General features: G+C 39.9%; 1 protein-coding gene across 4 annotated transcripts in view; it reads right to left on the reverse strand.

Moving 5' to 3' along the window:
- Positions 1-22,146, reverse strand: part of NEDD4 (NEDD4 E3 ubiquitin protein ligase) — a 166,907-nt gene that overhangs the window by 15,553 nt on the left and 129,208 nt on the right. For all 4 annotated transcript variants that reach the window (XM_050799784.1, XM_050799785.1, XM_050799783.1 and 1 more), the window contains 10 exons: positions 21,635-21,801; positions 19,082-19,199; positions 18,830-18,997; positions 14,517-14,582; positions 10,809-10,928; positions 8,392-8,592; positions 6,651-6,731; positions 6,036-6,090; positions 5,887-5,945; positions 4,496-4,561 (listed from right to left, as the gene is read on the reverse strand). In XM_050799784.1, coding sequence (XP_050655741.1) covers positions 4,496-4,561; positions 5,887-5,945; positions 6,036-6,090; positions 6,651-6,731; positions 8,392-8,592; positions 10,809-10,928; positions 14,517-14,582; positions 18,830-18,997; positions 19,082-19,199; positions 21,635-21,801 — 1,101 coding nt within the window. The remainder of the gene's footprint in view (positions 1-4,495; positions 4,562-5,886; positions 5,946-6,035; positions 6,091-6,650; positions 6,732-8,391; positions 8,593-10,808; positions 10,929-14,516; positions 14,583-18,829; positions 18,998-19,081; positions 19,200-21,634; positions 21,802-22,146) is intronic.

The raw sequence follows: 22,146 nt of genomic DNA on the forward strand, positions 1-22,146 counted from the left end.
GGGTTTTCCCTACCTCTACTTTCCTCCCTGGAGTCTATCTTCCTTCACTCATTAACAGATGGTGACGTTTACAGACTGTGCCAGTGATATGTTTTGGCTGTGATCCTACCCAAATCTCATCTTGAATTGTAACTCCCACAATTCCCATGTGGCGTGGGAAGAACCCAGTGGGAGGTGATTGAATTATGGGGGCGGGTCTTTCCCCGCACTGTTCTCGTGATAGTGAATGGGTCTCATGAAATCTAATGGTTTCTACGCACAAGCTCTCTCTTTGCCTGCTGCCATCCACGTAAGATGTGACTTGCTCTTCCTTGCCTTCTGCCATGATTGTGAGGCCTCCCTAGCCATGTGGAACTGTAGGTCCAACAAACCTCTTTTGTAAATTGCCTGGTCTTGGGTATGTCTTTATCAGCAGCATGAAAACGGACTAATACAGCGAGGCATGGGTCCCCTGGAATGGTAGGTTAACTCATTTAACTTTAAAACAACACTATGCAAAAGCTATTCTTATTGTCTTCATTTTACATATAAAACTGAAGAAGACAACTTAAGAAAGTGTTAGCTCCTGAGTCTGTACTCTTAATTAGTGGAGCTACATTGCCTCACTAATCTTTTGTACATTCTTTGCTTATGTGACAAATGTACACAACTATGCTTTAGGCAGACCTTTTTGTACATTTTACAAAAGATATATGTAAATATTTTATTCCTCAGTACTTCGTGGGCAAATTTCCACGGGAAACCAGTAAGAGAAAACATGCCATCAACATTCTGTCACCTCCAAAAAAGAAGGTTAGCTCTAAGGGAAAAAAATCAATTTCATTCTCTATTTAGGGAAAATGGAAAGCCCTATAGAAACATAATAATATAAGCAGTTGATATAAGCAGTATAAGCATGATATGAGCAGTTTCTTATACTGCTTATGTCACTAAAAAAATGGTAAGCTTGCAGAAAAGTAACTTTAGACTGGATACTAGGGAGCTGGTGCAGGTAAGCATTTATCAAAGGCCTACTTGGGCCAGGTGGTATTGTGGTAGGGCCAACGATGGGGAATAAAAAGAATAAAAACACAGGGTAAGATGTCGTTGCTTCCTCAAGGAGTTTCTCATCTGGTGCATATGTGAAAAACAAGTGTAAAGGCTGCTAATTCTGAGACTTAAAATAGGAGGACAATTGCTGATGATAAGAGATGGAAGCAATGTTCTGCAGGGCATAAAAGACTGAGCTATTGACTTCAAATGAGGCAATCAAGAAGGCTTTGAGAGGAAGTCTTTAGACAGAGAGAAAGGGAGGGAAGGATGGAGGAACAGCATACATGAGGGGTCTGATATATTTAATACCTACAGGGTACAGAAGGAGAAGAGAGAGAGGAAGGGAAAGAAAGCAGGGATTATAGCGAAAAAATGTGACAAAGCAGTCTGGGAGCAGAGGGTGGACAGTGTGAATGCAGATGAGAAGAGAGTTTGTGAGTAGGAAAGCCACACGGTCAGATCGCTGCGTTCTCAGAAGCTGACAGGACAGGGTGTAAAGGGTGGTTTTAAGGAGGAGAAACAAGAGGTACACTGGTCAGTTAAAGATCCCTGGAATAGCTCAGTGAGAGAAGATAGAGGGACCTGTGAAGGAGCAATGGTAGTGGAAGAAGAGAGGGTTACAGGAGAAACTTGAGTGTTTGAACTGAGTAGTAGACAAGTGCATGCATTCTGAAATCTGGCCCTGCGTTCAAATCTTGACTCCACCATTCGTTAGGAGTGAGACTTTGGACAGGTTACATGTCTTTTCTAAGGATTAATTTCCTCATCCATAAAATAGGGATAATAATAATGTTAGCTATCCACATGGAGTTGTTTCAAGACTTAATGGAATAATGCATTAAAAATGCTTACACAGTATCTGGCATATGGTAATTATTAGCCATCATTATTCCTAACTACAAGATGTTGAGAATAAGGAAGAGGAAAAGGTTAAAGACAGTGCATGGCTTTCAAGCACCGGTTTTTAATTTTTCTTTTTTCTTTTTTTTTTTTTTTTTTTTTGAGACAGAGTACTGCTCTGTCATCCAGGCTGGAGTGCAGTGGCATGATTATAGCTCAGTGCAGCTTTGAACTCCTGAGCTCAAGTAATCCTCCTGCCTCAGCCTCCCAAAGTGCTGGGATTACGGGCATGAGCCACTGCACCTGGTGTTTTTAATATTCTTTCTCTCTGTTTTGGTGCTACACGTTCTTACATTCTAAGTGTTCTGCTCTTTTGCTATGATGTGTCTAGATACAGATTTTATTTTTAAAATATTGCTTGGGTTTTATTATTAATGTTGAGAATTCATATTCTTATCCTTCTCCTCCTTATGATCTTGGTCCCCTCCTTCTGGAGTGACTTCATGTCCTTTTATTTTATTTTATTTATTATTATTATTTTTTGAGACAGTCTCATTCTGTCGCCCAGGCTGGAGTGCAGTGGCATGATCTCGGCTCACTGCAAGCCCCGCCTTCTGGGTTCATGCCATTCTCCTGTCTCAACCTCCTGAGTAGCTGGGACTACAGGCGTCCGCCACCTCGCCCGGCTAATTTCTTGTATTTTTAGTAGGGACAGGGTTCCACTGTGTTAGCCAGAATGATCTCAATCTCCTGACCTTGTGATCCACCCGCCTCGGCCTCCTAAAGTGCTGGGATTACAGGCGTGAGCCACCGCGCCTGGCCGACTTCATGTCTTTACCCTTTCTTTTATATGTTTACTCCTTTACCTACCTTTGTTGCATTCTGGGTAATTTCCATACAAATTAATTAATTTCTCTCTTAATTCTCTTAGTCACCAATATGATATGTCATGTTGCTTAGGAACATGGGATCTGGAGCTAGACCACTTAGCTTTTCTACTTAATAACCATGGGACTTGATCACATTACCTATTCTCTGTGCCTCAGTTTCCTCATCTGTGAAATGTAATAGTAGTCCCTTCCTTACAGAGTTATTGTAGACATTAAATGAATAACATATGTAAACTTCTAAGAAGAATGCCTGGTATGCAGTGAGAGATCAACAAATATAATTGCTTTTATCTTTTTTTTTTTTTGTATTTTGTGGCCTGTAATGGCATTGCCTCCCATCTCCTGCCGCCTGGAAGACATTAACAATTAGATACTACAACATGTTTCAACCACTTAGAGTGGCAAATGGAGAAGCTAGTGCTTCTATTCCTCCAGCATATTCTCATTAAGAATGAAAATATTTACCAGAACAATGAATCAGCAAATATTTAAAATCCCAAAGTCTAGAAGTAGAAAACAAATTTCCAGGGAAATTTTGACACAATGTTATCTTTTCTTTTTTCTTTTTCTTTGAGACAGGGTCTCACTCTGTTGCCCAGGCTGGAGTGCAGTGAAGTGATCTGAGCTCACTGCAACCTCTGCCTACCTGGTTCAAGCGGTTCTCCTGCCTCAGCCTCCCGAGTAGCCAGGATTACAGGCGGGTAACATCACACCCAGCTAATTTTTGTATTTTTAGTAGAGACGGGGGTCTGACCGTGTTGGCCAGGCTGGTCTGGAACTCCTGACCTCAAATGATCCACCCGCCTCAACCTCCCGAAGCGCTGGGATTACAGGTGTGAGCCACTGCGCCTGGCCCACAAAATTATCTTTAAAAATGAGTTTAGAAAGTTGATGATATTTAAGGATTTTATTAGGGCATAAAATGTTTACACTAAAAAAACTATCATGTTTTATTTTTGTTAAAAATCTGGGTGAAAATCGGAGGTAGCCGACCCACCATCTTGAATCTTTGTGAAAGCCAGCTTCTGGCTTAGAATGCAAGAAAGTATAACCCGATATGGCCACCTAGTGGTAGTATTCCTAAACTGCAGGCAGAGGAGGACAGGATGAGCAAGTAAGAGGCACTAAAACTAGCAGACACCAACAGAAATGAAATAGATGGCCAGATGATGAGTTTAGTTCCAAACATATTGCATTTGTGATGATGGGAAAAAGTGTACTGAACATAACTGATAAGCATACGGAGACAAGTCACAAGAGCACAGTTCCACTCATGATTGTATTTTTAAATTATGCAGAGACATTACATTTGAAGGTGTAGAGAATGAATGACTACCGCTAGAAAACAACAAAGTCATAAAACAAATCCAGACTCCTCCAACAGAGTCAAAGACTATGCCAGAAGATAATTTCCTGAGCCACTCTTGCTCAGGTTCTACAAAGATCAAGCCCCATAAACCCCACAAGGATACATCAGGTTAGAGCTCTGGAAAGCAAACTTTAAATGCCATTTTTCTATATTATAAAATATCTTACAAAATAAAGACATAAAATAATCAGTGGTCTGTAGTGATATATCACAGCTACACAAAAAATAACCATCCTTTCTCTATGAAAAACTGTTCACTCAAAGTTGTTACAAATATAGAACAAATTATTACTTTAAACAAAATTTCCCATTACTTTCCATCTATATATTGATGACTCAAGTATTTATCACAAACATCACTAACCTGCTTCTTCAACTTTCTTCGGAAGAACTCATACTTTCTTTTGTAATCCCTGGAGTAGGGCACTGCCTTTAGTGGGAAATTTTGGAAAAATAAAGAAGTTTAGGTTGTTTTTATTCTGGAACAATTTTTAAAGTTCCCGGCAGGGTATTTTATGAACATAAGTTAAGGGCATGAAAAGAAAAATATTTGGAAAGAAAAGTTTAATTAGAAGAAAAACAAATACAAAACTTTAAAATATTTAATTTCTCTGTTTAAGACAAAATTATATTCAGCAATTCCTATGGCTGTAATTTTCATTATGCAATATTCTCAAAATGCAGCATGCCAGAAATAGGAAATTTCTTCCAGGTAGAGAAATACTAGAAACAAAAATTTCCATTTCTAAAGAGACTTTCAAAGTGATTTCTCCATTAAACAGGCAATGTGAAAAGCGTACTTTTTCCTTGAACTCCAAGGAATTGCCTTTTTGAGCCATTAAAGGACTACATGTTGAGACAGTAAATAGTAATAAAAAAAAGGTATCTTCAGTTTTATTTTTATGAATTAGAAAACAAAATCTGAATAAAATGGAAGAAGCAGCTATAAAAAAGGATAATAATTTTCCTATCTGACTACAGTTATCATATATGGTAATATTTGTACTTAAGTGTGGATGTGTCTTACATACTGGGCATTTACAATGATTTCTTTTTCTTTTTCTTTTTTTTGAGATGGAGTCTCACTCTGTCACCCAGGCTAGAATGTGGTGGTGCAATCTCTCAGTTCACCGCAACCTCTGCCTCCTGGGTTCAGGTGATTCTCCTGCCTTGGCCTCCCAAGTAGCTGGGACTACAGGTGTCTGCTACCATGCCTAACTAATATTTTTTGCATTTTTAGTAGAGACAGGGTTTCACCATATTGGCCAGGCCAGTCTTGAACTCCTGACCTCAGGTGATCCACCTGCCTTGGCCTCCCCCAAAGTGCTGGGATTACAGGTGTGAGCCTGGCCTGATTTCTATAAAAAAATTTAAGAATGACCCTGGAGTGGATAGGGTGCTGCTGCTTCCTCATCTGGATACACTCTCTGCTCCTCTCTGATTTGTGGAGGACTGTCAACATTCTTGTTCAGACAGTGGCAGGCACCCACCTGAGCTCAGCAGCCCACACTGCCTTAGCATTCCGACTGTCTGGCTCACCTGTCTCCCACTGCTATTGCATAGGGTAAAGATAATGACGTCATAGAATCTTTTCAAATAACTGAGACTTGGAGTATGGGAAATGGGGGAGAGGAGACAGAATGGCCAATGTGCTTTCCTCTCAATGCCTGTAGGGTTATGCCCTTGAGTATCTGCTTTTGAAGAGACAGGTGAGGGGACAGTCCCATCAGAGCACATCAGCACAGAGAGACTTACTGGTCCAGTTATTGCTACATTCTGCAACCGAGGATCTTCCCATTGTGTTCTTTTTATATCTGAAGGGAAGAAAAAGAAAAATGGTGTACTTTCTCACAGATAAAATTTATTACAAAAAATAACATAACGAAAAATCGCATTGCACATACTGTGATTTATGTAGAAGATTCTTCCATCTGTGTGAGTTCTCTCTTCCCATCCTGGCTATAATGAAGAATGTATTTCAATTATGTTAGGATAGGGTTTTAGATGAATGGATAGAAAAACAGCACTGGTTGTATGGTTAACTTGCATATTCCATTCGATTCTTAGAAGGTATCAACCTTTTTAAATTTTTTATTTTATTTTTATTTTTTTGAGATGGAGTCTTGCTCTTTCACCCAGGCTGGAGTGCAGTGGCGCTATCTTGGCTCACTGCAAGCTCCGCCTCCCGGGTTTACGCCATTCTCCTGCCTCAGCCTCCCGAGTAGCTGGGACTACAGGCGCCCACCACCACGTCCGGCTAATTTTTTGTATTTTTAGTAGAGACGGGGTTTCACCGTGTTCGCCAACATGGCGTGTTGGCCAGGATGGTCTGGATCTCCTGACCTCGTGATCCACCCACCTCAGCCTCCCAAAGTGCTGGGATTACAGGCATGAGCCACCGCGCCCAGCCTACATTTTAATAATAATATTAATTATAGCTGATAAAGAACGACTATATCCAAAAATACAAAATATTTGAGATAGCCAAGTTAGATGGGTTAGCATTTCTATACACTTACAGGTAAAGGCCCTAGATCACTGGAAGTATCAAGTGATGTCTTTCCTCTCAGATGGGCTGGAATTTTCAATCTTGGATCTTCCTTTTTTGGTAGAGTAAATAAAGAACAATACACACACACACATTTTAAAATAATGAAAGTCAGTCTGTTACCATGTTTTCTAGCATCAATGGATATTTAAAATATTCTCTTGTAAAAGTCAATTTATACTTTATTTCCTAAATATGTGACATAATATTTTCTCCTTCTAAAATCTATCACTCTCAGGCTATAAGATCAAAAGGAATAAGGAGCAGTTCTCAGGGATCACCACTAACTGGTAATCTCTTTTGCCCCACGCTTTAGGAAATGTGTCACATACGGCTTTTCTCTATGTAAAAACTGGTGAAAGAGTGGGACATTAAATTGGACCACATGATATTTCTTTCATTGATTTTTTTTGAGATGGAGTTTCACTCTTGTCACCCAGGCTGGAATGCAATGGCACCATCTCAGCTCACTGCAACCTCTGCCTCCCAGGTTCCAGGGATTCTCCTGCCTCAGTCTCCTGGGTAGCTGGGATTACAGGCATGCACTACCATGCCCGGCTAATTTTTGTATTTTTAGTAGAGATGGGGTTTCACCATGTTGGCCAGGCTAGTCTTGAACTCCTGACCTCAGATGGTCCACTCACCTTGGCCTCCCCAAGTGCTGAGATTACAGGCGTAAGCCACGGTGCCCGGCCCTGGACCACATGATATTTCTAAGCCCCAGAACATGCATTTTGCCAGCTATCTGTTCAAGGGTTGATTAATATTTTTGAATAACAGGAAGGTAAGCCCAAAAACGTTATCAAAGGCCAATTCAGAATGTTAAAAAAGAGAACAAAATTCAATTTATTTGGTTTAATTTACATATATTATCTTAATAGTATTAATTTATTAAATAATTTTAGTATTATTTAAGCTATGTTGGTCTTTTAATAATTAATCAAAATCTATTCATCAGCTGCTAATTTTAAGTAATTTTTCTTTTTATTTATTTATTTTTTTGAGATGGAGTCTCGCTCTGTTGCCCAGGCTGGAGTGCAGTGGCGCGATCCCAGCTCACTGCAAGCTCCACCTCCTGGGTTCATGCCATTCTCCAGCCTCAGTCTCCCAAGCAGCTGGGACTACAGGTACCCACCACCATGCCTGACTAATTTTTTTGTATTTTTAGTAGAAACAAGGTTTCACCATGTTAGCCAGGATAGTCTTGATCTCCTGACCCTGTGATCTGCCCCCCTCAGCCTCCCAAAGTGCGTGAGTCACTGTACCCGGCCTTTAAGTAATTTTTCTGTTAGTAGTAAGCCAAGCACTAAACAACTTTAAGACTTATCTTAAAATAAAAATACTTGTTCTACCTAGCCTCACAAGGTTTTTCTGATATTAAATGATATATGGATTCAAAAGTGCTTTGGAACTATAAAGCCTCATATAAAAGCAAAGGGTTATTCCTATATATCTTCCTAAGCATTTGTGGCCAGTGAGCTAAAAACTGGAAATAGGAAGTAAACATGAATATCTCCGTAACCCAAAACAATATTAAAAAGAGGCATAAGCATTCTCTTGAATACATATAATATTATTAAGAATTCAATATATCTTTCAATGAATATTAGGAAACACAGGTTATAGAAATACACACTTAAAGATTGTAAGGAACTATACATAAGAGATGATTATTGTTGTTATAAATTTAAATGGAAGAGTGTCAAAGTTACCCAGGTGGTGGTTTTAGTGTTGTGGTCAATAAAGAAAGGCCTCCCATTTGGCGCATGTCGGACTTCCCAGCCTTTAGGAAGGAATCCTTGCTCAATTTCAGATGGCTGGGTCACCTGCTGGCTTGAATCACTGGTGGAGGCTTGTGATTGAGGGCCCGCAGAACTCTGGCTTGATGTCAGCTGACTGGTCTCCACTGTGGCCTAGCACATTAATGAAATCATACTGTAATATTTTATAGAGAGAAAACTCACAAATAGATGCAGTTAAAAAGGTAACCTAACTTGCAAATAGAATACACACCCTCCATTAAAGAGATTCTACATATTTGAGGCTCATTTTCAAATGTAGTTATGGCATATTAATATTTTCCCAACATTTTAATAATGCATTACATTTAATAACATTTAATAACACTTTTCCAATACATTATTTTGTATAACTTTATTTTTACAGTAATTTATAATTTCTCAACTCATTCTCAAGCAGTAAGATGGTAGTTAACAGTCTGCTGTGGGTGCATCTGACTGAAGGAGCGAGGTCCACAAGCGCAAGTCCTAGCTGCAAGGGGAGCTCTGGTGCCTATGGGAGGAGGTCGTCTTTGTTTTCCCAAAACTCATAGGATGGGGAATTCCTCATACACAGAAGTAGATTCAAATGTTGGGCAGACAAAATGAATGGCAAATATCTACCACAGAAATGGATAAGTGAAATGTAACATATTCATGACGGAATATTAGTAGTTAAGAGAAATACACTGGATCTATAAATAACAATATAGACAGAGCTTTAAAACAATGTTAAGCAAAAAAAGGTGTAGACTTATGGGGCAAAGTTTTTTTTAATTGAGCAGCACCTCATTCTGTAAAATAAAATGAGTGTTCTCTCATTGCAAAATTAGAAACACAGGCATATAAACAATATTTTACATTTTCTTTTCTTTTTTTTTTTTTTTGGAGACGGAGTTTTGCTCTGTTGCCCAGGCTGGAGTACAGGGGCGCAATCTTGGCTCACTGCAAGCTCCACCTCCCAGGTTCGATCAATTCTCCGGCCTCAGCCTCCCAAGTAGCTGGGATTACAGGCATGTGCCACCATGCCCGGCTAATTTTATTTTACATTTTTAAAGCTCTTTATGTAAGTATATAAAAAAGGCTAAAAGAATACACAAGAAATTCAAGATGGTGGTTCCCCCTGGGGAATGGGACCAAGAGCTTGGCTAAAAGGAATTTAGCTTAATCTATAAGACTCTATTTTTAAAAATAAAATGTCTGGAAATTAATATGGTAACTTGTTAATGATGGTAATTCTGAGTGTAAAGAATATGTGCATTTGCTATATTATTCTCTGCACTTTTCAGTGCTAAAATATTTCTCAACAAGAGACACGGTGGTAAGAGAAAATAAATATTTTGCTAAACACTTACAAGGAAATATTATAGATGAAACTGTTGCCAAGGGGAGGTGTCATCAGCATAAACTTCTTTTTTTTGAGATGGAGTTTCGCTCTTGTTGCCCAGACTGGAGCACAATGGCACAATGTTGGCTCACTGCAACCTCCGCCTCTTGGGTTCAAGTGATTCACCTGCTTCAGTCTCCCGAGTAGCTGGGATTACAGGCATGCGCCACCATACCTGGCTAATTTTTGTATTTTTAGTAGAGATGGGGTTTCTCCGTGTTGATCAGGCTGATCTTGAACTCCCAACCTCAGGTGATTCCACCCGCCTAGGCCTCCCAAAGTGCTGGGATTACAGGCATGGGCCACCTTGCCCAGCCCAGCATAAACTTCTTTAATAGACACCAATCGACAAGATTATCTTTTAGTTAAAATAACAATCTTAACTATTCAAATTACAAAAATACCCAAAACTAGATCATTTGCTTTTTCCTTATTCTCATTTGAACTTGTTTTATATAATAACAAGTGGTAATTCGTGTATATTAGAGATTCATAGGGAATGGCAGACACTTAACATCAGTGTCAGAAAATAAATAATTAGAAGATGCTACGGCCAGGCACGGCGGCTCATGCCTGTAATTCCAGCACTTTAGGAGGCTGAGGTGGGTGGATCACCTGCGATAGGAGTTTCAGATCAGTCTGGCCAACATAGTGAAACCCCATCTCTACTAAAAATACAAAAATTAGCTGGGCTTGGTGGCGTGCGCCTGTAGTCCCAGCTACTTGGGACACTGAGGCAGGAGAATTGCTTGAACCCAGGAGGCAGAGGTGCAGTGAGCCAAGATCACGCCATTGCACTCCAGCCTGGGTGACAAGAGCGAGACTCCATCTCAAAAAAAAAAAAAAAAAAAAAGGAGAAGATTCTAGAAGTATCCAGCGTATACTACAAAGTGATGTACTAGTTGACATAGGGATGTGACAGTTGAAATCCTGTAAGAAAGCAAGTGAACAAAATGCAGGATACCTGTACAGTGGGCTTTGTCCAAGTAGTCGTTCTGGAATTGTGATCTACATAATATGATCTTCCTCTTTCATCTTGTTTTTCTTCCCAACCTGGTGGTAATCCAGATGAAGTAGGCAAAAGCTACAGTGAAGCATAACAGAAGAATTAAATACATCAAGTTTAAGAATCCTTCTATCACCCCCAAAAGTTCCCTCCGTCCCTATCCCTACTCTCAGCCGGAAACAACCACTCATCTGCTCTCTGTTGCTACAATTTTGCCTTTTCTAGAAATATATATATATATATATAGAGAGAGAGAGAGAGAGAGCGCGAGAGAGAAACAGAGTCTTGCTCTGTTGTCCAGGCTGGAATGCAGTGGTGCAATCTTGGCTCACTGCAACCTCTGCCTCTCGGGTTCAAGCTATTCTCGTGCCTCAGGCTCCCGAGTAGCTGGGATTACAGGCATGTGCCAACACACGCAGCTAGTTTTTGTATTTTTAGTAACAACAGGGTTTCACCATATTGGCCAGGCTGGTCTTGAACTCCTGACCTCAAGTGATCCACCTGCCTCAGCCTCCCAAAATGCTGAGGTTACAGGCATGAGCCACTGTGCCTGACCAGAAGACTTAAATATTAACAAGAAAGAATCCTTTGAAAAGCACCACATCCCTTCTTCACTACTTGCTTGCTTTTAAACAATTCATATTTTATTTTATTTTGAACTAAAACCATGTATTATAATAAAAATGGGTAAATTATACATTTTAGTGAAGTAAACCACATTTCAAATATTTTAAAATGTGCAAAATAAAGTGTACAGTATTTCACTTGGGGAAAAAAAACACACTAGAACAATAATGTTGAGAGTGATAACAACCCTAATAAAACATCCCAACAATAACAAGCACACGCTCTGTTTAACACGGATAATGTCATTTATTTCCCACCCGAATTTCAATGAGATAATTACTAATACTGGCTCATTTTACTGATGAGTAAACAGAAGCTTACAATATAGAAGTAACTTGCTACTACACTTGGTCTTAGCCAAAAGGCCGAGAGTGATGGAATTAACCTGTTAAGCGACATTGCTTCTAAGGAATGGAGCTGAGATTTGAACCCAGGTAATCTAACAACAGAAATCATGCTTATCTGCTGAATCAAGGGTTACTCCTGCCTTGTTTCTCTAAAAGCTAGGAGATGCTATTTATCATAGTTTGTTAAAAATGAGTAAAGAGAGGTTTGGTTATTTCCAGGCTTACTTAAAATAGTCCTAAATCCAGGCTGGGTGTAGTGGCTCACCCCTATAATCCCAGCACTTTGAGAGGCTGAGGTGGGTGGATCACCTGAGTTCAGGAGGTTGAGGCCAGCCTGGCCAACATGGTGAAACCTCGTCTCTACTAAAAATACAAAAAAAAAAATTAACTGGGCATGGTGGTGGGCACCTATCCCAGCTACTCAGGAGGCTGAGACAGGAGAACTGCTTGAACTGGGAGGCAGGGGTTACAGTGATCTGAGATCGCACCATTGCACTCTAGCCTGGGCAACAGAGCAAAACTCTGACTCAAAAAAACCCACAAAAATTAGCTGGGCGTGGTGGTCCATGCCTGCAGTCCCAGCTACTCAAGAGGCTGAGGCAGGAGAATCGCTTGAACCCAGGAGGCGGAGGTTGCAGTGAGCTGAGATTGCGCCACTGCACTCCAGCCTGGGCAACAGAGCAAGACTCTGTCTCCAAAAAAAAAAAAAAAAAAAAAAAAGTCCTAAATCTGGCCTTCCTGTTGTCATTTTGAAGCAGATTAGACCTGGTTTGGTGTGGCTCCTTAAGGTGTCTTACAACATAAAAACCAACACCACCAGTCTCCACACTGAAGACACCGCTCACTAGATACACAGGAGCCCTACATACTTTGCTGACAGTTGTGATGAACTGTTAGATCACAAAATGATGGATTTAAATGCTGCCCAGTTGTACAAATGTCCATCAGCTGGTGAACAGATAAATGTAGTGGATATATCTCTACAATGGAATACCGTGCACTAATAGAGGCATGCAATAACATGGATCTATGTGAAAAACAGCATGCTAAGTGAAAAAGGTCAGACACATAAGCTTACACCCTACAACTCCCTTTACGTGAGATTTCTAGAAAAGGCAAAACTGTAGCAATAGAGAGCAGATGAGTGGTTCCTTGCAACTGAGAGTAGGCATAGGGATTGAGGGAACTTTTCGTGCTGATAGAAGGTTCTTAAACTTGATTGTGGTGATGTCTCCATAACTGTATACATTTACAAAAACTCTTTAATTGTATGATCAAACATGGCTGGATTTTATGGTATGTAAATTACACTCCAAGACAGCTCTTAAAAAAAAAAACCCAATCAATGTATTGAGGGGAAAAAAAGGCATGGAAACAACTTTTCTGGTACATAAAATATAAATCATCTCAAGATTCTGCTGCTCATCCGAAGCACCTAAAGTAGTGTCTTGGGTGAATGTCTGTCAGTCAATGAGAACTTCCACATATTCATTGTAGAGGACATTATAAGGTGCAGAGGGAAAAATACCAGGAACTCGACTTGAGCAGGCTCTGATCTAATGGAGGAGGCTGGACAGATGACAGTGAGTGACAGTAAGGCCGGCGAAGGTAGTCTTTCAATGGCATCTGTCCTCTTGTTGATGGTCAATATTGACCAGAGCAATGGATGCATAGGTGGGTGACGTCTCATTCCTCAGCACAGGATCTGTGTCCCATTCTTAGTGCAGGGTGTTATTCAGACAGATAAACCACTCATGGGCTGAGGATTTTGAAGCCTCTGCATTGCTGTCCTAGAACATACCCTGTTTTTCAAAGCTGATATCTAGACTGCCATTCCAAATTCCAGATGGTTGGGGAAGAAAATGAGAAAGCCATTCCAAGCAGGGAAATGGAATGCACGCAGACTCAGAAGCGGGAGAGAATCAGGACATGGGAACAGTCTGCTTGGAAGAAAAAGCATAGATAGGAATGAAGGCAGCAGGAGGCTTCTGTTGGGGGATAAGGAGAAGGGTAGGCTGAAGAGGCTGGGAGCCTGGGAGTTTTACTTTAAGTTCAAAAACAAGTAGGGTCTCTGGAAAAGGGAGACAAACTCAGAGTAGTGAGGCTTGTGTCAGGAAGAGGATGGAGGCAGGGTTAATGTTCAAGCTGCCATCCAGCCTGTGACTGGGACAGCACTGAGCAGGAAGCAGAAGGCCTTAGTAGACTGGTGGATGTGATACTGCAGGGAAGAAACAGACCAGGGACTGATAAACTCCAGCCTGGCCGCCAGGCGTGTCAATGCCAGTGCACACCTGAGTGATGAAACCCTGGCGATGCTTCATGTACAGGGCAGACATGGCTGCTGGATGCCATGTGCTTACGCAGAGCATCGGCAATTGGACACAGTGATCCTGAATTGTATGCTGCATGCAGCGGACCACCTCTAGCCAGCACGGCGCTTCAACCGACAAGCCCAGATACCACCCACAGTCACCAGTATGCAGAGACTTTGCTTTTAACATGGGAGAGACAGTTCTGCATGTTTTGTCTTTGAGGCCTTTCCCTGAACATCACCACCTGGAGCCTACATTCTCTGCTGTATTAGTTCCCTGTAAGGCAAATGTTCACACTTCGTCTTCTAAATAATAATAAATAAAAAGAGATGCTGAGTTTTATATTTTTAAATTGATTGATGGGAGAGGGTAAAACTCACCACAGGAAGTGCAGGTTGTTCCTCAAAAGTATAGGCTTGTAAGCTGCCTCTTCTGCTGGAATGATTCTTGTAAAAAAACAAGACAACAGAAGGAGAATACCTTGAGATTTGTGATTTGTCTCTGAGCATCAACTAAGGTAGTGAGGGTAAGTATGACAGGGAAGAGAAGGCTGGCTAGGATGCAGCTGTCGAGACTGCAGGCTGAGGCACGTGGTCGCTCTCAGCCCCCTACGTGGACACCTTCACACATCCAGCTCCCACGCCCTGGGTGCTGGACTGCCTCCTGGACACCTTCTCTTGAATGTCTCACAGAAACTATTCTCAAATGCACTCTCTCTCCACTTTAGTTACTAGTTTTATTGTTGTTTTAACTTCAAGTTTTCATCTTTTGTCACTTCGATGACAATGGCAGCAATATCCTAATAGGTTTCCTCATTGCAAGTCTTACTTCCTTAAGTCCATTCTCCATGCTGCACGCTGCAGGTTCAGAGCATCCTGCAGTGCACAGCCAGTCCTGTCATTCTGGAGCTGAAGCCCATGACAGCACAGAAAACAATGCTTCCTGAGCACCACGACCTGCCTCTTCCTGACTTCTTCTGCCACTTCCCACTTTGCAATCCACCCCCTGGACATTCCAGACTACTTGTTTCCTGGAAATCTCTTGTTCATTCTTTCCTTATGTTTTTCTATTCATGCTATTATCACTATCCGAAATATCTTAGTTTTGTTATTTCACGACATCAAAATTTACAATGCACGTACAAATTAAATCAGAATATCCACTGTAGTACTGTTTATAATAGTACTGTAAACAATCTAAAGTCTTTTAATAGGAGACTGGTGAAATACCTTAAGGACGACTTGTACAATGGAATATGCCAGAGTTTAATGATTGTTTTAGTTGGTTTCTAAAGGAGTACATCTATATATACTGAAATGGTTCAATGTCTAAGAGACAGCAAGTGAACAAAGCAAGTTACCAAAAAGTATGTTTAAGATGATCTCAGGCTAAAAAATCACCTACAAATATATGTGTATGCATTCATGTTTATGAATATACAGAAAAAGTTTCCATATATGTATGCATGTGATTTATCACCAGCAAATCAATATCATTTATTCTTTAGTCTTTGACCACTAATAGTGATTGAGGGAGCATACACTAGTGGTAAGACGGAAAATTTAATTTTTATTTATTTATTATTTATTTATTTTACTTACTTATTTTTTTGAGCCAGAGTCTTGCTCTGTCACCCAGGCTGGAATGCAGAGGCACGATCTTGTCTTATTGCAACCTCCACCTCCCAGGTTCAAGCAATTCTCCTGCCTCAGCCTACTGAGTAGCTGGGATTACAGACACGTGCCACGGTACCCGGCTAATTTTTATATTTTTAATAGAGACGGGGTTTCGCCATGTTGGCCAGGCTGGTCTTGAACTCCTGACCTCATGTGATCTGCCCGCCTTGGCCTCTCAAAGTGCTGGAATTACAGGTGTGAGCCACAATGCCCAGCCTTAAGTTTTATTTTATATACCTAAATACAATTTCAATTTGTAACCGCAACCATACAGTGCTTTAAAAATATTTTTTAAAAATAGATAACAATCATCCATGTTATAAAATTCGAAAGGAGCCTAGGCAACCATACTATACCCAGTCTCTACAAAAATTTTTTTAAAAATTAGTGGTGTTACAATGGCATGTGCCTGTAGTACCAGCTACTCTAGAGGCTGAGGTGGGAGAATCCCTTGAGCTCAGAAGTTTGAGATTGTGGTGAGCTATAATCATGCTACTGCACTCCAGCCTGGGCGACAGAGTGAGATCCTATCTCAAAAAACCAAAAGGTACAAACAGTATATATCCTGTTCATTCTTTGCCTCTCTTCAGAGGCAAGCAACGTTACTAGTTTCCTGTTTTGTTCTTGAGTAAATCATACACACATTTATGCTCTGCATTTAAGTAATTTACATAAATCCTGGAATAACAAACACACTGTTCTGTACCTTGCTGTTTTTCATTTACCAGCAGCTCTTAGGGATTGTTCCATCTGACATATACACTTGAGCCCACCTTGTTCTCTTCAATGGCTGCATAGTATCACACTATATGGTTGCCAGGTATTACTTTAAGTAAAAAAAAAAAAATACCAGGAAGAAAAGGGATGGGATTGCATGTGATTTATCACCAGTGAATCAATACAGTTTATTCTTTTTTTTTTCTTGAGACGGAGTTTCACTGTCACCCAAGCTGGAGTGCAATGGTGCGATCTTGGCTCACTGCAACCTCTGCCTCCTGGGTTCAAGCAATTCTTCTACCTCAGCCTCCTGAGTAGCTGGGATTACAGGTGTGCACCACCACATCCAGCTAATTTTTGTATTTTTAGTAGTGACAAGGTTTCACCATGTTGCCCAGCTGGTCTTGAACTCCTGACCTCAAGCCATCTGTCCACCTCAGCCTCCCAAAGTGCTGGGATGATGGGCGTGAGCCACCGTGCCCGGCCTAATGTAGTTTATTCTTTAGGTCTTTGACTGCCCTGTCCTACCCTCCTGTGAAAAAATGAAATGAATGAAGACAGAACAGACAAATGGAAGAAAGGAAGGGCAAGAGGCAAGCAGGCAGATTTACTGGTGGATATTCATATTCACGTACAACTATCTACTGTGAAGCTTCTTGAAGAAGATGCTAGAGCAGAGGTTAGCACACATTTCCTGTTAAGGTCCAGACAGTAAATACTGACTGTGGGCCATATGGTTGCTGCTGTAACTACTCAATTGAGATGATGTAGTGTGAAAGCAGAGATGGGCAATATCTAAACAAACGATGTGGCTGTATTCCAGTGGTAATTATTCATAAGAGGCAGCTGCCGATTTGGCCCACTGGTTGTAGTTTGCTTTCCTCTGCACTAGAATATAAGTCCCATGAAGGCAGGAGATATTGTTAATTTTGTTTACTGATGTATCCTCAGTAACTAGCATACAGTACCTTGCTCTCAATAAATATTTACTTGCTCTCAATAAATATTTACTAACTAAATGAAAAGCATGGAAACCTCAATTGGAAATGACAAATAGCATCCTCTCAGAGAGTAATCTTTGTCTCCTACTGAATCTCCCCTGATGAGAGAGTTTAGACAGCTAGCTATGAAGTTCTCATCATGGAAGCATATGCTGGAATACTTTATTCTGAACCCTATGGACAACAGTTTTTACAGTAGTGGCTGAAGTGAAAATGTCATCGATTTCCTTGTTTAGTCAAAGTATATCAGTTCTTATTCATATATACCTGTTGGTGACATTTGTGATATCATGTTAAAACTTCAGGTCAGAAGCAGTGGCTCATGCCTGTAATCCCAGCACTTTGGGAGTCTGAGGCGGGTGGATCACTTGAGGCCAGGAGTTCAAGACCAGCCTGGCCAACAGGGTCAAACTCCTCCATCTCTACTAAAAATACAAAAATTAGCTGGGCGTGGTGGTGTGTGCCTGTAATCCCAGTTATTCAGGAGGCTGAGGCATGAGAATCGCTTGAAGCTGGGAGGTGGAGTTTGCAGTGAGCCAAGACAGCACCACTGCACTCCAGTCTAGGTGACAGAGTGAGACGTCTCAAAACAAACAAACAGACAAACAAACAAAAAACCAAGTTCAGCATAACTGGGAGAGAGAAAAGCAGTCCCTAACATCCAGGAGCTGGCCTGGCACTCATAGGTAAGATCAAGACAAAATCAAGACCACTCTGTCATTGTGGCTGAATATAGACAAAACATGAACACTGTCCAAGCCACAAAATACCAAACATTTCCCTCTCCTGGCAAATGTGAGTGACTGTTCTACTTTGCTAATCATTGCTTTAGCCTCACTACGGATAAGATTTGAGATGCAAAATCATAGAATTATCCGGGCTTCCCAACAGCATCTCACACAGAGCAAAGTCCTGCTTCCTAAAACCCTCTTCAAAATCACCTAACGGGAGCCCAAATCCTTGAAGTCTTTTCTAACATTCTGCTACCAAAACACCATGGTGCGTGTTCTCCCTTGCCGAAATGAATAATAAACCCAAGTTGTTCAATTACAAATGTGTCCCTAGTGATTTTTGTCTGGAGGGTATTCACATAACGGAAATTTGGATGCCATGACTCTGGTCCATACTATTGATGGGGATATTTGAAAAATGCCCACGTTATAAAGTCCCAAGATCCCTAACATATTATTACATATTATTGCATTTAAGACAAAATTTTACATAAAAGTTAGTTGTTGAATGGTATAATAAGCATAATATAAACTACTGAAGCCATAACAAAATCTAAGAGCGTCTTACTGAGCTGGATGCTGACTGGCTTGTGGCTGGATTTCCAAAAATGGTGAGTCTGGCATTCAATTCTTCTGCAAGATGAGTTGGAACATCCAAGTTACTTGATGGTGGAGGTGATGGGAAGGCCTGGCTACTATACATGGTGGCTTCATCTTCTCTTATAATTTCCCAGTTCTAAAATGAACAGAATAAGCTTGAGCCACACATACTTTATTGCTATAACATGTCTATCAAGGAGAACTAGGAAACTACTTATACCTCGGAAGACTCTCGGTTATCAACACTTTCTGTTTCCTCGGATATTTGCCGCCTGGTGGTAAATGCACGTTGTGCTTGCAGCTGAATGTTGCCATTCTCAGCATCTGTTAGGTTGTCCCTATATTGGAAGTATAAAAAGTCATCATCCATGTCTTAAGCAGTTAAAATGATTGTCAAAGATTCTGTGATCGTTGAAAAAAAAATCTACATTAGATCAATAAAAAAATGTATTGTCTGGCCGGGCGCAGTGGCTCAAGCCTGTACTCCCAGCACTTTTGGAGGCCGAGGCGGGCGGATCATGAGGTCAGGAGATTGAGACCATCCTGGCCAACACGGTGAAACCCCATCTCTACTAAAAATACAAAAAATTAGCTAGGCGTGGTGGTGGGCACCTGTAGTCCCAGCTACTTGGGAGGCTGAGGCAGGAGAGTGGTGTGAACCTGGGAGGCGGAGCTTGCAGTGAGCCGAGATCACGCCACTGCACTCCAGCCTGGGCAACAGAGCGAGACTGTGTCTCAAAAAAAAAAAAAAAAAAAAAAAGTATTGTCTTTGATCAAAGGCTACTTCAACATACATAGATTCAATCATGGGTAGGCAGACTGGTATATTTAGAGTACCTTACTGAGTTTAAGGTTTTGTGGAAAGGTACAACATGTCTGATTTGATATTTAAGTGTCACTGTGTCTAGGATAATGTCCAACACATATAGGTACTCAAAAATATTTGTTGAATGAATGACTATCAGAGAGCTTCACAGATTATTTCATTACATTATATTTTGCCATGTTATTATAAGAGTAATAGAGTTACACATACATTTTTGTGAATCAGATAGTATATTTTCTAGAATTGGTCTTAAGCCAGGAGTAGAGTACTCCATGCATCAATGTGAAGGGCAGAATGAAAGATGGTGTAAGAATTTTATAATGAAAAGCTTAGGAATTACATATCTGTTAGGAATGGTATCTGTTTTTGGTAATATACAGTCATGAGCCTGTTCTGAAAACGGTAATAGTAAAGATTTGTCTGAGCTTAGGAGTACAATAAATCAGACTGGACGGTTAATGAGCATTTAAAAAAAAAATAGAAAGAATGAATAAGACCTAGTATTTGATAGCTTAACAGGTGACTACAGTCAATAATAATTGAATTGTACATTTAAAAACAACCAGAAGACTGTAATTGGATTGTCTGTAAGAAAAAGGATACAGGCTTGTGAGGATGGACACCCCATTTTCCACGATGTGATTATTATGCCTTGCATGCCTACATCAAAACATCTCATGTACCCCACAAATATATATACCTATTAGGGACCCACAAAAATTAAAAAAAAAAATCAGATTGAACACCCTTACCCCAGTCATTTATATTATTCTAATTATTTGCATTTAATATAACCAGTCTATCAGATCAAGAATTTTGTTCAAATATTTAATAATAAAATTATTGTTAATTTATTTAATGCCACATGAGCTCAGGCTAGTTGGAAGACCAGTTCTTACTGCACTGTAGCTAAAGAAAACATAACTTTGATACATAGTTCTAAGGGAAAGCTTGTTTTTTTTCCCCCTAAATATTTGATTTTGGCTACCTGAAAATGACATCAGCCACAGTGAAAGAAATGTCATTTTGCTCAAGTAAGGCTTGCCATAATACTGAGGTATGCAACAGGGCAATTCTGCAGAATTTTATAGTGTCTTCAGCTTTGCAGTCTGTATGTCACTCTATGAAGACTGAAGCTTCTGTGCCATGAAGTACTTGAATTGCTGATTTGTTTTGGAAGGATATGAGAACAGAAAATATCTATGAAAGTGCCTGGCATATATCAGGCACAAAATATCAAAGCCAAAAATTACGAGACTAATGAACACATTAAAAAATTACAAGTATGTTTCAAACAGAAGACTAAAGGAAGACTTTATAAGACTATATGGAAGGAAAAATGGAAGGGGATTTGAGAATAAATATGAATGGGTGATTTTATAAATGTATACACAGTTTAATGATAATAAAAAAAAATCACTGAGGAGACATAAGTTAGAATATGTTGAAAGTGGTTCCATCTTTGACCTGTGCATGCTGGAAGTTGTGTGGATATTGACCAGACTATCAAATGGGCGTTTAACGTAAGACCCTTATTATTGAGTCCTTTATATTTTACAAATAATTTATATTTTAAAAAGAGTACTGTAGAAATTAACATTTTATTATATTTTAATAATAAACTATAAAAATTCTCCAAGACTTCTAATTCAGCCTAAAAAGAAATATATACCATTTGTGGCTATATAATAATTCAAAACTTACTAAAATTAAGAGACAATTAAAAGGGTAGTATCTAGTGTCAAATAATTTTGAATATTATCAAGTCATTTAAAAAAAGAAACAGCAGAGTTAGGATTTTCAAAGTCCTGGGCCATAAAAATCCTAGTATTCTTATAGTTTATGGATCACTATACTGTTATGAATCCATCTGAGACATGACTTCAAAATGAAAATTCGTAGTTAAAGTGCTTCCAGATTAAAACTGTGAAAGCCATCAGCACATACTGAGGGGTTGGTCTTTTCCACTGTGTTCTTCTAGATTCATGGTTTACATAGTAGGTCCTTCCAAGGATATCCTGCCTCTCTTCCCACCCTGGAGGTAGAGGAGAAGGTTCCTGTTGTTGCTGCAAATGGCAAGCAGCATCTGGTTGGTCCAAAACAACCCAGCCAGGCTGAAAAACACGATGGTAGCAATTAAGTTTATGCATGATTTTTTTAACTTTAGAAATTATATGCTAAAGGAAATTTAAAAAGAGATTTATTATACCAAGTTTTAGAAATTATGCATAGACAGAATTAACAATCCTCAATTTTTAAGACCATAATATACTTTATGATAATGAAGACTTTTTTTTTGCAAAAATGATAACCATTGAAATTTTGTCTAAAATTGTCCAAAACTTTTTCAAAAAAAAAGTTTAAAGGCACCAGCCTGTAAAGTTTCCACCAGGTTCTGCCTGGGAGACAGAACCAGACCCTGTCTCAAAACAACAATAAAACAGAACTTTAAGACAAAT

The sequence above is a fragment of the Macaca thibetana genome, chromosome 7 (assembly GCF_024542745.1).
Source record: "Macaca thibetana thibetana isolate TM-01 chromosome 7, ASM2454274v1, whole genome shotgun sequence".
Taxonomy (NCBI): Eukaryota; Metazoa; Chordata; class Mammalia; order Primates; family Cercopithecidae; genus Macaca; species Macaca thibetana.